At 34.7% G+C, this 18,500-nt stretch overlaps 1 protein-coding gene and 1 pseudogene across 2 annotated transcripts; one reads left to right on the forward strand and one right to left on the reverse strand.

Moving 5' to 3' along the window:
• Positions 1–6,051: 6,051 nt before the first annotated feature.
• LOC143611922 (exocyst complex component EXO84B-like) lies at positions 6,052–10,000 on the forward strand. Its single transcript, XM_077086025.1, has 7 exons — positions 6,052–6,219; positions 7,030–7,127; positions 7,212–8,262; positions 8,377–8,805; positions 8,902–9,090; positions 9,172–9,308; positions 9,565–10,000. The coding sequence occupies exons 1-7, from the start codon at positions 6,052–6,054 to the stop codon at positions 9,998–10,000; spliced, it is 2,508 nt and encodes an 835-aa protein (XP_076942140.1).
• A 573-nt stretch (positions 10,001–10,573) lies between these two features.
• LOC143611917 (multiple organellar RNA editing factor 2, chloroplastic-like) lies at positions 10,574–12,007 on the reverse strand (annotated as a pseudogene). Its single transcript, XR_013149864.1, has 4 exons — positions 11,675–12,007; positions 10,973–11,070; positions 10,813–10,878; positions 10,574–10,723 (listed from the first exon to the last, which is right to left on the reverse strand). The product of XR_013149864.1 is annotated as a multiple organellar RNA editing factor 2, chloroplastic-like (transcript).
• Between the last annotated feature and the right edge of the window lie 6,493 nt (positions 12,008–18,500).

Genomic DNA, 18,500 nt, shown 5'->3' on the forward strand with positions numbered 1-18,500 from the left:
ACGGATAGAACAATAGTACATGTAAAGACGAACTTACGAAAAGCAAACGAAAATATAACTGACATTAAAACCATAACTAAGGCTAACTGAAAATAATACGGATATTGAAGAAAAACTGATGCTGACACTAATACAGAACATAACCAAATTTCTACAGAAACCAAATCAGATACTTAACTATAATCACAAACATATACAGAAAATAGATACAAAAAAACATATATCAAACTACACGACAATGGTATATTAACAAAAATAAGTCGTGTACACAGAAGCACCCAGAGCCAGAAACAGAGGGGTACACATCTAGCTAGTCCATGCACCTATGAGATGGTACGTGTGGCATACATGAATTGTTCCATCCCCCGAAAGTCAGAAGTCATAAATCAAAACCGAACTAGGATCGATCCATACGCCCCTAAGTGGCCCTAATACTCAAGTACTAGTTAGAGACGCCGTGAACTTTAATTACGCACTGTCACGACAAGTGCCATACCGTTGACGCCCCAACGACAAGTCAGAAAATGCTCGGGTAACCGAGTACTAAAGCTAAAAGCATATCATTAAATATATTCAAACGAAAACATGCAACAAAGAGTACAAAACATATGATCTATGGCATGCTACAAAATATATTATATATAATAACTAAACTCAAAATGTAACTGACGCATAACGAAAATCCATACTACAAAGTAACGGTATAGAATACTAAAAGTGAACAAAAACAGAAACCGTACTACGAAGTAACGGAATAGAGTTAATACTATGAGTGAAAGAAACCAGAAACCGTACCTTAATAGCCGATAATCAAGAGAATTAATTATAAGTTGTCCTTAACTAAACACGAGAGCCTTGATAGCCGAACGGACGAATCAAAGACTACGACGATGGCGTATGAGTGCAGCGGCGGCCGGTAGCATCTGATTTGTGATGGCGGTTTGAGTCGAAAAATAGAAATCGGTCACAAACGAAGGCTGTTGTTTCCTTTGCGGAGTGCAATGGAACCGAAGATGAATAGCGATTGATGAAGGCAGAATTGGTTGCAGTTTTTTTTGAGAGAAATATGAGGTTGAGAGAGTATAAATGGCCGAAAGGAAAACGCGTTTGACAAGAGTTTTATCCCGATGAATATGGTATTGTAGCTTAATTGCATTAAAAGGTGATGAGGCTAGTTCAAAATTTGTATCTTGAATAATAGGATCAGGTTCCCTTCAAGGATTTGATTATTTATCTATTAGTTTAAATTATAAAGTGTTTTATCTATTGGAGTTTCCAACGAAATTTTAAAAATATCTTCAAATTCAACCTCTATTAATATGAAACCATTTAACTATTATAATTATTATCTGAAAATTCGGGTTATTACATTTGATGTCCCTAGTTTAAATTAATTCGAGAAGAAAACGATATTAGCTATAATTTTTTTCTAAGGCTAGCTTAATTCTTTGGAAATTGCTTAGAGTGTTGGTGATCGACATCTACTTGCATAAATAAACGGCAAATGAATAAGAGGCTGATATCTGAAATACCAGAAAATGTTCATATTTTGTTATAACATGTATCAACTTTCAAATCCTGTAAGAACCAAAATGTTGTTCGAGGTATTAAATCACAAATATTCAAGTTGCACTCGAGCAACATGTTTAGAAAAACATATAGGCAGTTTCCAAAATAAATTTAAATTGATCATGCACCGAATTTAACATATATGGCTTAGATCCAGACATATAATTAGTTCCTTACTTCCTTATATGTTTACTGATACGGTGTGTGTGTATAATACATTGTGTGTGCATAATACATCATATTACATTTCTAAACTCTTCACGGCGGTGCAACCACCATCTTCAATCGCTAGCAGCTTAGCTATATCAAAAATCACAATCAGATGAAACTTAAAAGTTATACTTAGATTGAAAAACCAAGTCAAACACAGTACCTTGAGTACGTAGCCATGGCCAGTTGTCAGTTTGTAGTGAGCAATGTATGGTCATACTCGTACATATGTTAGTAGGCTGATTTGAGCTTTAAGAATGAAGAGCTATAATAAATCTTAGCTAACCATCCTCATTGGTTGGGGTTGGTTTGCCATAGCGATTAAAAAAAAAAGAAAATCAATTTTTTGCAATCCCAAGTTACAAAGCGTTTACAAAACAACCTAATTCACAACTAGTTCACCTATTTTTTTTTTATTTTTTATTTTTTCACCAATTAGTTTATTATTAAACAAAGCCACATGTTTATATCCTATTTGTTCTTATTACTTTTCTTTTTTCTTTATTTCTTTTTAAGCTTTAATTTCACTAGTAATTTAATTTTTTGTTAATAACTTGTAACAGTTAACTTTTAAAAAATATAAATATACAGCCGCGCTTAACTTTTTATTGTGAAAAATCCGATATAAATTTTATAAAAAACAGACTTACTTCAAAAAAATATTTTTTAATATGGGTTCGTACTTTTTTTGGATAAAACTTATATAGTTTGTATCATTTGTAAGTGCAATTTTATTTTCAGACTACGATTGTAAGTTTGTTTATGCACTTTATTAACGATATTTGATTAATATAAATATTTTAATTGTTTTTTTAAATTAAATATATATTGTTTATTTTTAATAAAGATTTTTTTATATTTTTAGACACTTTTAATAAAAAAGCAACAATTATAAATTTATATTTATTTAATTAAAAATAGTGAAGTTTTGGTTGCTAATGGGTGTGAAAAGATTGATTTGGTTGGGTTGTGATGAGTGGGTAAAAGAATGTGTTTTTAATGTCTAATATTGTATGTTTTAGCTATTTATATATATATCGAACACGATTACTTTGAGATCTTTTATGATTGCAGGTGTGTTGATGCTTAATGGAGCTTAATGGAAGTTATTGGGATGATACTTGAAAGTTAAAACGAAGATGAATGAGGATGATAGTCAAGATATGGAGAAAAAATGAAGAAGACCATACAGGCCGCAAGTTGTGCTGTCAGTGCCGCAAGTTGTGGTCTTGTCTGGTAAGAGAGGCCGCAAGAAGGGCCGCAGATCAAGCAGTTTTGGTAAAGGAGGCCGCAAGTTGCGGCCTAGTTCGTAAAAAGACGCGGATTTTAGGTTTTTGCCTCCATATATATATATATAAATATATAACCTTAGGGTTACGAAAGGGGGACTTCTCCCAGCCGTTTTGGGGTTTTAGGAAGCTATTTTCCACCATCCTAACACCTACCAATCATCACAATCATCCATGCTTTCATCCTTCCACACCATAATCAAGCTATTCAAGATGAAGATGCACGGATAAAGCTTCTGTGACCATCTCCGGGAGTAGGGTTGTGTTTATAAGCAAGATTTTTTGGTATTTTGAACCTTAATATTGGATGTTTGTTTGTGCATTCAACAGTTTTTCGTAATTGAATGTTTTGTGATTTTATCAGGTATTTGGTTTAAGGTCATCAACATTTAGGATTGAGTTCTTATCGTCATTGACCAATTTATCATTAACCATAACATTGATTTCATTCATCAAAACCTGAAACTGGTAATCAATTAGATTATTATTCAACTGTGCCAATTGTTCGGATTAAGTTCTGATAATCAGCAGAGCCAAATATTTAGTCTTTTGCTTATTGATTCAAACAAAGAGATTTCCAAATAGGTTTAATTACTTGTCCAACTTGCTTCACAACCTGAAACCTGGAGATTGGTTGTTTCCTCATAATTGTTTACAAATCAAAGTAACAGTGTTTTCACTTAGCAAATCAATATTTAATCTGCTTGACATCGCCTGTCCGCCTTAGATTAATTAATTAGTGAACAATGAACCATAGTAGCACTTTCCACTAATTCCCTGTGGATTCGACACCTTACTTGTCCTAGCTGGTAAAGACAATTTTTATAAATGTTTTTGATTTACCTGTCGACATCGATAAGGTTGGATGTGTGAAAGAGAGATAAATTAGTTTTAAAATAATGATTTGGTTGATTTGGATTGTGAACGACAATGGTCTAACGAGTTTGATAGATCTTCCCGTTTCCCCCCAAAAAGCACGATGTCGTCCCATTTTGTCTCAAATTTCCGTGTTTCGATTTATTTTTGAAAGATATAACATGCAGAAAGTACTATTTATTAAACAAAATTATTAATAAAAAGTACATAAAAATACTATTCTTAACGGCTTTTAACTTCAATTTTTCCTTCTAGCGTGTACTTAGTACGAACATTAATTTATGTCATCACATTTTTCCACTTTGAATACGTTTAATCCTAGTTATGATCTCTTAGTTCTCTCTCTTGCATAAAATAGTTGAAATCTCATTGTCAAAAACTAGGGATGTGCTTGGTATCATACTGATACCGATCCCGATTTTTAAAAACTTGGTAGAGGTACCGAAAATGCTCGGTACCAATGCGGTGTGGTACGTAGACATAAATTTGATAAATACCGGTACCGATCACGAATTTTCTGATCCCGATTTTCTGAAAACTTGATACCGGTATCAGTACCGAAATGCTCCTTTCGGTACCGATACTGTTTGCTCATCCCTACCAAAGCCAACATTTGTTGGTTCACAACGTCCAAGTCTTTGAAAGCATGGAACCAAGCCTTTGCCAATGCTACATTTTCATAGCTCCATGTTTATGGTATTCAGTTAATTCTCGGGTCAAGAACAAGAATTGTTTGCTCCACTGTGTACAGTGGCGGAGGTACCCTTCGGGTACGGGGGTCGGCCGACCCCTGTGAAAAAAATATATTTTTTAGTGCCATTATAGTGTTAAAATTCCAATCGACCACTGTGGAAATTTGACACCGACCCCTGTGGAATTACGAAATCAGAATGGTGATGAGCATCTGCGGAACCACAAGTGAAACTTTGCCTCGTTTTTCCGGCCTTCGTGTTCTCTGAACAGTGAGGCTACAGAAGAGAGAAAGAAGACAACTTAACCTAATATTAGTTTAGTATGTATTGGGCCTTTTCAAACTCAAAACCGCGGCCCACAAAGATTTATCCCACTAAGTATAAACAAATTAGCTTTTTTGTTATATCTTTTCTTGAACGTGAGCCTTTTTCGTTTTATTTTATTTGTAAATAATTTATTTGTCCGTTAGTTTATATATTGTCTATTAATTTAAATTTTTTATAAAACTTTGGTTTTTATAATATTTGAACAATATTTGTTGGTGTATAAAGATATTGTTTACTAAATATTTTTGAGATAAAACATTTATCAGATCCTAAAAGAACAAATAAAGTAATGCTAAAAGAACTCGATAAGTGATGAGAATCTAAACGACAGTTGTATTTGTTTCATTGAGAAAAATTTATTTACGATTGTTAAAAGTAGATAATATTGTCTTTTAATTATGCATTTCTAATGATATTATGTTGAATTATTTTTTTATACGAACCAACCCGATTCGATCTGATTGGAACGACCGAACCGAACCAGAAAGAAAGTAATACCGATTTGACCGGCCCAAATGACCAAACCGGACTGGAAAAAGAAAACTATATAACTGTGTATCGACCCAAAATTTTCCGGCCCCTGTGAGAAAATTTTCTGGATCCGTCACTGACTGTGTAAAAGTATAATTTAGTGTGAAATTTTTTTGATTTAGAAGGATATATAGTTGAGAGAGTATAAACATGTGAAAATATTGAGTGAGATGAGTGATATATAAAGTTAATTAGGTATTATTTTTTTCATTAGTGGCCATATCACACAAAGCCATCCGTGAGAAACCGGTGACAAATACCCGAACCGTGTGAGAAAAAAAAAAAAAAAAAAAAGATAACCGAACCCAGGAATGGTGTTCCAATTTCATCCCGCTCGGTGCCGGACTTCACGGGTGCACTCCGTATGGACTAACAACATTTCCCGCCAAGCAAAACGACAACATATGGAACCATTTTTACACGTAAAAAAACATACTCATATTAGCGACCAACCGAACGAAGAAACCGAAGATATATCTTTCTTGAACGTTTCAAACCAAACAAAATGGCGCAAACCCCAGATCCGAATCTTCTCTTTGTATCCATCATCACATATCATGGAAACATCTCCTCCTGCTTTAAAATTCCGGTTCAGAGATCACGGTATCGATCATATGGACAACGGAGAATCTGTCGTCGGCGATACGAGTACTGAACTCTCTTCTTTCACCAGCGATGAAGACTCCGACATCGAATCTGATGAGCTCGCTTCCATGACCGCCAAGGTATATTTGCCTTTACTCATTATGTATTCAAATATGATCATGTGCCGAACAAGGCTTTGTTCGTGTTCCTTCATTAAGTTTTTATCAGACAGTTCACTAATAGCTAACCGAACAGAACGCTTCACAAACACTAATTAATTGAACGCGATTCTTTGTTCATGTAATTCGTTCATTTATTAAATAAATGAACTTCCCATGAACCAATTCGTTAAACGCTCGGTTCATTTACAGCCCTACATATTGTTGTGTGAATTAATGATGAATTTTTAAAGGCAAATTGGAAATAAATAATCCTAACTTTTGTGTATTGACAATAATAATCCTAACTTTAAAATTCACTACCAGCGGTCCCAACTTTCAACTATTTTACCTCCATTAAAAAACAGTTAACGCCGTTATGTTTTTTCCCGAGTTTCAAACCGATGTTTTAGGGCTTTTGATCAGAAGAACGATACGATTCGACTGATGTAAAACTTATCTCGAAACACTGATTCAAATGACTTGATTTTTGTTAATTGGAAATTCAAACACCTAAACTGAAACATTGTTTCGACGCTTGGATAACCGTTTCGAGATAAGTTTTCATCGGTCGACTGATATCGTTCTTTCGATCAAAAGCCCTAAAACATCGGTTTGAATCTCGGGAAAAAACTTAACGGCGTTAAGTGTTTTTTAACAAAGGTCCATTGATACAAAAATAGTTGAAAGTTGGGACCGTTGGTAGTAATTTTTAAAGTTAGAATTATTATCCGCCAATACAGAAAAGTTGGGATTATTTATTTCCAATTTGCCATTTTTAAATCATGTTAGGGGATTAATCATCTATGCTTAGAACTCATTGAGCTGAAGCAAGCATCAGAAGTTGATTTTCAGGATAACTTAATTTCCAATTATTCATCCTTCATCAGGTGAACTAAAGCATTTGTTAATAATATAAACTTTTCTAACACTACAGGATTTATTAATTTGCTATTGGCCATCATGTATTACAGGGTTTTTAGAGAAACTGAAGGTATAAACAATGAAGTGATGCAGTTGCAGCATCATCTGATGGCCCAAAAGCAGCTCGTTCGAAACCTAACAGATAATGAATGTTTTAAGACCGCATCAGATGATCAAACTGACACTGTTGTTGATGAATCCATGCTTAATGATTATAATCCTACAACTTTGTTCAAGACTTGTGCTGATGAAGTTTTGGAAACCTTAGATAACCTTCTATTTGAGCATAGATTAGAAGAAGCGTTGACTATTTTCGAAATTGAAGACGGTGATTCTCCAAAAGTGAAGTTTCAAGAAGACATTTCACCAGATGTTTGGATGTGTTATAAATCTGACATGGCGGAACGAAGGGTCATTCTTGCGGATAAGCTGACACTAATGGCTGACAACACAAGGGTATCCGCCGCAGAAATGCAAAAATGGTTAGCGGGACTTTGCAGGCTCTGTTTTGATCGTCTTGCAACTAGGTTACTTTTCAAGTATTATCATACTCGTATAGCCTCAGGTGTAAACAATTTGCAGCCGTCATCGAGATCTCTACCTGGGATTTATGTTCATGATTTAGCAAAATATGTTTTTTCTATGGTGTCTCAAGCAGCAAAGAGTTTTGTTTTATTACATGGAGAATCGTCTGTATACGATTCAGAACTTATGAAATGGCTCGGTGAGGAAACAAAAGCTTTTGCTGATTGTTTCATCAAGCATGTCGGATCGATTTCAAAGATTAACGGTGGGTTGTCTGCAGTGGTTGATTCTGTGCACTTTGCAGTGTCATATTGTTCGTTGTTAAAAAGTCAAAAGTTAGAGTTAAAACCATGCTTGATTGAACATATACTTCCTTGTATGGAAGGTCTTTTTAAGGCTCATTTTGATTATTTTAAGAAAGTCATTAGCATCTTTACGTCTAGTGATGCTTGGGTTATGGGAAGATATCTTGTATCCGGACTGTTGTCAGATGTCAGCTCTTCATTGGTTTTGCAACAACATCCTGAATATTGTTTGCTCACCAACAGTGGTAGGAAGTTTGTGTCACTGCTACAGGTATGTCAAATTAGCATTTGACTTGAAAAAGTCAAACCTTTTCTACTATGTTGTAAAGAAGTACTTACAGTTCTTCATATGCCAAATTTCTTACTTCTGTTTTAACATTTGCAGACTGTAATCGAAGACGTTTCATCTTTGGTTTCTGTTTTCGGAAGCTCAATTCTTGAACAACTCATGGACCTATTTACCGAGTACTGTTTCATTCTTGAAAAAGCCATAACCTATGAAACTAATGATGCTTTAGAAGATGATTCATCAAGAATTAAAAATGCAGAAACACTGTCACAAAAAGTTTCAGTAGTTGCCAATTTATCAATGCTAGAATACTTTTACTCCAATGTTATCAGAAACCTCTTCAAGGGCATTAATCAGTTAAAGATTGTGATTGATGGTCACATGACATCAGTTTCAAACATTTGCAGTAGACTTAGATCTCACTTATGCAAGCAATTTATACATAGCTTAATGTCTAATGACGCCTCGTGTGACCATGTTGGCTTTGACTTGTTGCAAGGTCTTGTGCCTTCTCTTCCTTATCAGGTAACAATTAACAGTTTCTTTATCTAATAAATACTAATGCTATGTGCATGCGAGTGTGCGACTTTTTTTATCTGATCTTTGAAGTTATATGATCAGATACTGTTTCTGGAAATAAGGAAAGTAGAAGAACTTGCTGAAGACAATATTGTTGAATTTGACTGGTTGGTGAGCCTACTTACAGAGCTTATCGAGACAACATTCGACTGGATTTCCAAAAATGGTGAAAGTTGGGTGAACCATCACAAGAATGATGCAACTGATCAGCAATCTGATAGATTGACTCAGGTGATAATAATAATATTATAAAAGATTAAAATAGCACCTTAACTGCATTTTTTCGTGTATTGACTGCTGTTTTGACAACAGTTTGCCCTTGACATGCAATTTCTGGTTGAAATAGCAAGGCGTGGAGAATACTTAACCACCGATATGATCAACTATTCGACAGATCTGGTATCGCAGATGGAATCAGCCATAGTTTCTTCTGGGTTTGATCTAAACAGGTACATACAGAATCACCATTATTAACCATTATAGAACCTCTTTCCTAGATAACATCAATCATCATTGTAATAAAAGTATACTTTTTTATTAACATCTAAAATCAAGACCATGTTTTCGAAATATTTAATAAGAATCACTTCATCCAAACAGTAAGAATTCATTATAAGAAAATCATTTTATCTATGTGAACTAGAATTATGTTAGCATTACAAAGTTATAAACACGTGTTAAAATACATAATTTTGTTTTTGGTAGATATGTTGTTGATTTCGAGAAAGTTGCAAATTCTGCCACGGAAGCCATAAAAAAGCTTGAAACACTGGAAGAAAAAGCCCAACAGTTTAATGAAGACTTTGATGAGGTTGATGATGAAGAATACCAGCCACATTCTCCAATAAACTCCATTGAAGATGAGTGCTCTTCAGAAGTTTCCTTGGAAACAACAGATCTTTTAATTCAGGACCTTGAAGAAGATGACAACGAAGACGAGGTTGAAGATGAAACCGAAACAAATTTTGGGGTAAATGGATCAACAGGAATTAAGAAACTGGCTGAAAATGGTGATGCAGAAGAGGAGAGTGGTATGAAAGATGGTGAGGCAGAAGAGGTTGGTTCAACAACTTCTGACGAGCTTTCGGAGCTGAGAAAGATTAAGAGGGTTAGCAAAGTGATTAAAGATCAACTCTTGTAGGGAAATTTTGGTACGGAGATAATGTTGATTATAATTGGCATTTCTAATGCCTAATACATTATGCATAATGTCTTATTGAATGTTCAAAAGTTGGTTAATATTAAAGTTCCCACAGAAAGGAATTTCAGTAAGGGCCTTTAAAGAGGATTTGAATATCTGACTTGATGCGAAATTTATGGTTTAGGTTTAGCATAGATGGGTTTGGTCAGTTTTTAATCGTACCCACAAAAACGTTTATCTAAACAAGTCATGTTTGGTTAACCTTGTGGATTTACAGATTGACACTTGACATGCTATTGTTTACCATGTTTATTTGCAGTTTGCATTTTATAAAACTTACATCTAGATACCCAAAAGAAACTTTCAATAGATATGATTCAAAAACATAATCAAACTCAATAAACTTTCAATACATATGATTCAAAAACATAATCAAACTCGATATAAATACTTGGCTCAACATACCACATTACTTCATTAACAATAACCAGTCCACCAGTGACATTTCAGATGTCCAGATTCAAGCAGTTCATCACATGTTTAGGATTTGTAGGCATCACAAAGAAATTATTAAATTAAATTAACGACTATTTTCCCTACGCCTGACATATCGGGTTCGGTCATTGTATCTGGGTCTGTCTTGAACTCTCTGTGGAACCGGTTCCACCCTCCTTTGCCTTTCGGGCGACCTTTGAACTATCTCACCATTCACATACAGCTCAGCTGAAATTTCAAACCAAGAATATAATAGTAAAAGGTCACATAAACAAAAGTATACTGATTGCTAACTACTAATTGCACAGTAATCATACCTCCATAATCTTTGTTTTCAGCATCCACATATGAATCAGGTAGCACAAACAGCACACCAGGCAGCCCTATAATAAATATCCATAATTGTAATCACCAATTTCATAAAAAAAAAACAATCAAACTCAGAAATAACAATAAAAACCTAACAAAGCTACAAACCTTCTAGCTTATTTGATGTCTCTTCATCAATTTCACAGCCAAATCCAAAGTACCTCTCACAAGAAACATTATAAATCTTCTTCTTTGCTTCTTCCTCACTAACACAATACATCAATTATAATAGCATAATAACAACTATAACAAGTTTTAATTTTAAGAGTGTGCACAGTTCAATACTTAAATTTGGGTCGACTTTAAGCTAAAACCGTACCAAAAGCTCGATTTTTGAATTTTTGAAAACCATTCGGTTTCAGTTTTTTCAGTTTGCGGTTTGGATTTAGCCTGGTTTCGTTTATTTCAATTTGAGCTTGAAAATTTTGGGCTGAATAAGCTTTTTTTGCCCAAAATAATGAAATTGGTAAACCATTTTGTTCATTAAAACTAATTGACTAATATTCATTTGAGCTAAAATATTTGACTTACATATTTATTAAATTCTTATAAATTACTTAAAACAACAAATTAAACATAAAAAGTATTCAAATTAGGTTCGGTTCTTAACAAAAACATAAAACCAAACCGTTTTCGTATAGGTTCGGTTTTTCCGGCTTCGTTCACATACACGTATTGTCAAAACCAAAACTGTATTTGAAATTTAGAGCTTTGAGAACTAATAACCTCCAGACTCCAGTGATACAAATTAGTGAAAAATGCCTAAACAATACATATAAGCATGCATTTAATAAATTTAAAATCAAGTACCTTCCTAGCACTTTAGCTAGGGTTTCAACATAGCAATCAATCATCTGCTGCTTGGTGGCACCTTCTCCACCAGGCTTATCCATCACAATCAGCCAGTGCTCGTAATCGCATCCCGGATTAGGTTCAGCCGAACGGCTTGTGGCGCGAAGGCGCGGAGTGTGAAATGGATATTGTTGTACGGACGGGTCGAGAGAAGCTGGGAAGAGGTGGTGGTTTGGTGATGGAAGTGGATGATGAGAAGAGGCGTTTGGAGAACATGAGGTATGATGATGATGATGACCGGAAGAGTGATCGACCGATGGCCGTTGTCGCCGCCGCCGCCGCCATGGTGGTTGTGTGTACGGTAGTTGGATCAGACGAGGGTTTATTTTATGGATGTATTCACAAAGAAATCTGGCATATTAAACATTGGGCTTAAAATCATCAAAAAGCCCATTTGGTAAAACGCTTGTGTTCTTTATTATCGAACGATATTAAAATGATTTATTAAACCCAACTAGACCCAACTAGGCAACTTATATAATAAATTAATGCGCTACTTTTATACAATGTTTTCCTAACTTGATTGGACAATGAATCAGACGAGTAAAAGGTTCACTGGTTCAAGCAGCCAAACCGGTTTGACCGACCAAACAACTTTCATATAAAAAAATTATAAGTTAGGGCTAAAAATAAAATTTTTCAAAAAAATAATAATTTTTTATAGTAAAACCGGTTCAACCGGTCCGGTTTTTCGGTCGGACCGGCCGGTTCTTTGAGAACTGAGCGAACTGCATAGAACAGGACCGGTCATGAGAGTGAATCCCGGTCGGACCGGTTTGGTCCAGTCTCAACAACATTGCTTTTATACTTAAGTAAATAAATATCAATGTGGTGGTGGTTCATTGACAAAAACAAATACTTTAAACATCTTGGTTTGGAAATGATGACGTGGGTAGCCTTAGCCACTCATAAGTCAGGGAAGCTTAGGAGTCAAGAAGCAGCAAGCACAAGCTGCTAGACCAGGAAGTTTAAAGTTTTTCAACAAGATTCCTAAGTTAACTAGGGAAGCTTCTCGCTAAAGTAAACCTCAGAGAAGTTACCTCTTATGTGACATAAAGCTGGAACCTGCTATAAAGCAAGGATGTCGACCTGACAGACAAAAGCAGAACATAAGTTACATGAAAATGGTATTACTTGTCTGAACGAGTTGAAAGAGAAGTTGACCATTTCCCTTTAAGAAGCTTAAGCTTCCTTAAGAGAAGCTTCTTATTGCCTATAAAAGGAACACTTCAGTAAAGGTATCATTCATTCTCATTCACCCTATTTCTCTCTACTCTCTTATTCTTCATACTCCCTTATCAATCCTCGTATCATATCACTGATTCTCACGCCGGAGGTTGATCGTAGGAGACCCCCTCCTACGGTGAGACTAACCGATCATGTTTTCTTTGATCTTAGCAGGTTAAGAAGCTCTGCTAGTGACATACTCTTGGACTACCGTACCTTTATTGTTAGCTATACTCGTAGCAATAAGTGGCGCCCGCCGTGGGGTTGGCGCTACTTAGAACAAAGATTTCGGTAGTTTCATTCCCGTTGTTCTCAAGTATTATTCTTGTATGGCTGAAAAGAGTAATCCTAACAAGAGTTTTATAAATCATGTGGACCGGAAATGTTTTACGTAAACATTTAATTATCTAACGTATGCGTTAAAACAATTGGAAATGGTTTCTTTTATAGATTTTAACCTTAGAAAACGTACATGTAAATGTTTAGTTTTATAAAGTGCACGTTATAACATATTTTTTAACATGAGTGCTAGAAACCGTTTTAGTACATGGGTATTAAATCTAAAACATATAAAACTGTTTGATATTTTAGGTCATGATTTTTTATTTTATAAACCCTTATTGATATTATTAATATAACATATTGCAAAACTATGGAAACGTTTTAGAATGATTTTTAAACAAATTTTTGCATATTTTAGATAATTCAAAATGGTTCGGTACTCTTGCTAAAAATTGCATACGTTAAACTAAGATAACGTTCTCAATGATACTCTATGGTGGAAAACAACTTCTTGCTGTGTGAACAAAATTGATTGTACAGCTTCGCTACTTAAATGTAGTAATTGTAACAACTTGATGTTGTTTTGAGTATATTTGTTCAAGGGTATAGTTTCAATATTAGAATGAGGATATGAGAATATGAGAATATGTGTGAATGGAGTTTTATATGAGTTAGTACCTCAATACATTACTTAAAATGATATCATTAAATGATTTCGGTCGGATGATGAGAATGTTGAAGATAATAATAACACTTTGAGATTTGATATCTAGATGTCGTCTATTTATCCATTTGAATATTTATTATTAAAAAGTGCTTTACACTTTATGTTGTAGTTTCAGTTGTATTATTATTTTGTGTTCAACATCTTCGGATAACACATGCAGTTTTACAACCAAATACAAACAACATTTATTGTGACGTATAAATTATTTTATATAATTTTTTTAACAAAATTTTTTTAAGGATAATTTTAAATGGATATCGCAAAAAAGAATTTTGCATAAGAAACAACTTCTGAGTTGTTTCATTGACTAAAGTCTAGGTTGACACATCAAATGCATAACCACATTATGAGAGGGTCATAGAATAACGTGGTGAGTGTATTAAGAAGAAACACACAAGAATGCAATATTCACCTTCTTGGAAATTAGTAAATGCGAATTAATATATAATGATGTATTTAACTCCTTGGAGATTCACTAAGTGTGAATTGTAACATAATATACGTTAATGAGATATCTATATCCTTGGATATTCATATTTGAAAATTCACCGTGTGTGAATCATAAGAGATTTATTATGTTATTATTGTAATTGAATTCAAATAAATCTTAAGAGGTTTGTTATAATAAGCTTACAATAGCAATGAACATGTAGATGTTTCTACTCTCACCCCTTTTGTTTGAATTACGTGAAAGTTTGGCTTTCATTTTGGGAGAGTATCTCAATAAATAGTTTTTAAAGACAACAATGAAATGTATAAATCACTTTATACAAATGTGAATTCCAAGAGTTTGAGTGTCAATCTAGTTGACTTTATCTCAACATAATAGTGACTGTAGACGGGTAAAGTTCATCTTGTTGGTAATGAATGTATTTATAACAAACCATAATAAAGAATAAAATAATCAAAGAAAGAAATGAAGAAATGAGAAAGAAAAGAGAAGAAGTAAAAGGAAGAATTGAAAATATAAAGGACAATTCCATCCCACATTGGTGGAGGAAAGAAAATGAAAGGCTTTCACCATGGTATAAATAGGATTTCTAACTCTTGTCCCACATCGCTAAATTACAAAACTTTTAAGCTCTTTATAAGGAAGAGAGTTCACATGATAATATTCTTATGTGCCAAATCACACCCAGTAGTCCTAGCGGAGGGTGCGATGCACCCGACACGCACGGGCACGAGCTCGGGCGAAGTGCAATGTAGCGCTTTGATGGCGCACTTTGCACTTCGCACGCTCGCATCGCCGCGAGCCGCTTAAGGGCCGCCTTAGTATTTTTTCTCCTTCGCGATATGCGAAGGAGTATGCAACTTCGCGATACGCGAAGATTCCTTCGCGATACGCGAAGATGCTCAAATTCAAGCATAAATAGGGCAGCAATCTGGACTTCACAAACTTGTCCCAAAAATCATACTTTCTCTCATATTTCTTATGTCAGGTTGATATTATACCCGAGTAGTTGTAACGGTACCTCTCCGATCGAAAGGAACTTATACACGAATCCAAAAGCTCTACCTTAGCAAGGTATGACATTGTGCCATCGTGTAAAGTTTCATGTCTTGTGATTATCGTTATAATTATGGGTTTATACTAATATAGATATACTACATTGTGCTTAATCTAGGTGCTTAACATCAGAAGGCTTGTTAAATATAAACTTGCAAGGTGAGACATTCGAGTTTTTGCACAACTCACATTTGCGTGAGACAACTGATTTTCCAATGCTGTCATGATGATTTTCTAAATCCATTAAACTCATGACAGATAGTCCAAATATTTTCAAATGATTTTAAATACATTACAATGATTAAGTCTCTGTAGATTTACGGGATGGTTACTATTGGTATTGTGGAGTTTTGTATACAAGGCTTGCCTACTGGGCTATTACACGTTACTTATTGGACAAGTGTTAGCCAATAAGTAATATGACCACAGTCATAGATACGGTCGAGTGACAAGTACCTTTCGGTAATTTGTAAGCAAGCAGATGTAAAAACATCTTAATGTTGTAACTGTAAAACGTGTCATTTATAAATGAATGTACTCACCAGTATTTCCTGCTGATCAAATATTTTTAAACATGTTTCAGGTGACTTGTTAGAGACAAAGGAATGATGCATGCGGGCTTCCAGCTTAAATAAGTGGCTTGTCACCAAAATAAAGAAACGTGTTTTGTAAATTAGGGTTTATCCCTATAAAACTTATGTTTGTATAAAAATGGGTTTTATCCCAGTTTATGAAATAAGAATTATGGTGTTTTTATAACTCTGATTAATTTTCCTAACTACGGTTCTGATGAAATATTCTGCTGCAAATTATTTTAATAAACATCGATACTACCACTCAATGTTCACAGCTCCCCTCCCGTGATATAGGGGTCGGGGGCTGTGACAGCTGAAGTGGTATCAAAGCCACTGGTTTAAGCAATATAGGTATTTTAACAATACCTAATTAAGTGTTAGGAAATAAATGTATTAACTAACCTATGTGTTAATTTATGTGTTAACTTTATGGATGAAATTTTAACTACACATAAATATAAATAATATGACTTTTCTTTTGGAAGTCGTTGTTTTATTGTTTTTGATTAAACAGCATGAGTGAGCTTATAGAGGCTTTTGAGAACATATCGGTCAGTACGGAAGAGATGGAGACAGTAAACCCAACAACTGAAGAAAAACCAAATGAACCAATGGTATTCACTGCCCAGTCCTCGACTTCAACCCCAAATCAACCAAAACCAAAAAGAAGAAAACGATATATGGACTGGAGAAAAGGGATAAGAAAACAAAAAAGAAAAGTTATGATTCCAATACCAAAACCACAACCACAAATTCAACCACTAACTGAACCACAACCCCCTCCAACACAACCCGTCGCTGAACTTCCCATGGAAGAAAGGTTAGGCCAATGCCTAGATCAGTGTGAGTTCTTCCAACCAATAGCTAACAACAAGGGAGCAGGAACCTCGACCAACCCAAACCAAAACCAAGAAAACCCGCTTCCCCCTGATAACCTCATAAACCAATCTCAGTTTGAGGAATGGTGGACAAACGATTGGCAATTCCATACAATGACCACAAACCCGTACGCACCATACCAGCCGGAAACTGCCAACTACCCCACGATGACACTGGAGCTGACCACACAACTCCGTCATTACGGGCAAGAACTTAATGAAATCGCCAACCGACTGAGAAACATCGGGGATAGCATGATCTAGCGATTTTAGGATAGAGAACCCTATATAATATAAATAATATTATATATATATGTTAATTACCATAATTTCCTCTTTATAAAAAAATATGGTGTGTTATTTAAAATATAGTGATGCATATATATATATAGATTAGATATAGAAGTAACGCATATGTATAAATATATATATATATATATATATATATATATATATATATATGTATATATATATATATATAAAGAGTAAATGTTGCAAAGCTCGACGATTTTGACATATTCTGTGCCTATGTGTTAACATGTTTTGTGCTTATGTGTGGATAATACCTTGCTTATTTTATTATTTGATTATGATATTAATATTCCTTCTTGTTTGAAATTCAGATGTCAAATCAAGTTTCTGTTAACAACCGTGAAAACAATCATGAAAATTCCAATCAAGAAAATGCTCTGAATATGAATTCTATTGACAATATGATAGCTCGGAGAATTGCTGAAGCAATCCCACAAATTGCTGCAGCTATTAGACAACCAGTAACTATCATTAGAGATAAAACTGAGAGCAATAAACGAAAATCTGACACTGGAGCTAGTAATAGTGTGAATGGAGGAAATAAAAATAAACAACCTAAAAAGTTAAAAACTAATGGTTGTACTTACAAAGATTTCTTGGCCTGTAAGCCAACCGAAATTTCTGAAAATGAAGGAGCTATTTCAGCACTACGCTAGTTAGAAAAGATAGAAGCTGTTATAAGAATTAGTAAATGTGCTGAAGAAGATAAGATATTATATGCTTCTAATCTCTTTATTAATGAAGCATTAGAATAGTGGAATACAGTCCTCCAGGCAAAAGGAAGCAACATAGTTTACATTATGACCGGGGGTGAATTCAAAGAAATAGTAGAAAGAAAATTTTGTCCTCCACATGAAAGAGAAAAGATTGCTACTATGTTTTTGAACCACAAGATGGAAGGTGTGAAGTGTCGTGAGTATACGACAAAATTCTTTGAATATGCAAGAATGGTACCGGCTCTGGCTTCGCCAGAAACAGTACTAATTTCTCGTTATATTTGGGGATTAGTAAGTGAAATCCGTGATCTGGTAAAATCGGCTAGATCTCAGACTATTGAGGAAGCAGTTAAACTAGCCAATACCATGACAGGCGGATTAATCCGAACACAGGAAGAAAACAAAAGGAAGGATTTAGCCCAGAAGATTTCTCAAGAATTCCGAAGGAAAGGGGCAGGGAAATCCTATGCTTAGCCTTTCTATAAGGTCTGCAGAAAGATGCATTCAGGAAGATGTGCTTTTAAAAAGACCAAATTCTGCAACTACTGCAAGATGGCTGG

Source organism: Bidens hawaiensis, unplaced genomic scaffold (genome assembly GCF_021521415.1).
Source record: "Bidens hawaiensis isolate Kalapana, Puna unplaced genomic scaffold, B.hawaiensis_p1.1 tig00032538_1, whole genome shotgun sequence".
Taxonomy (NCBI): domain Eukaryota; kingdom Viridiplantae; phylum Streptophyta; class Magnoliopsida; order Asterales; family Asteraceae; genus Bidens; species Bidens hawaiensis.

What these genes read in the sequence shown, in the direction of transcription:
- LOC143611922 (XM_077086025.1), top strand. Translation starts at nt 6,052, where the DNA reads ATGGAAACATCTCCTCCTGCTTTAAAATTCCGGTTCAGAGATCACGGT. An exon ending in AATTATTCATCCTTCATCAG is followed by an intron (nt 7,128 to 7,211) that starts GTGAACTAAAGC and finishes CATGTATTACAG; the next exon opens with GGTTTTTAGAGAAACTGAAG. An exon ending in AGTTTGTGTCACTGCTACAG is followed by an intron (nt 8,263 to 8,376) that starts GTATGTCAAATT and finishes TAACATTTGCAG; the next exon opens with ACTGTAATCGAAGACGTTTC.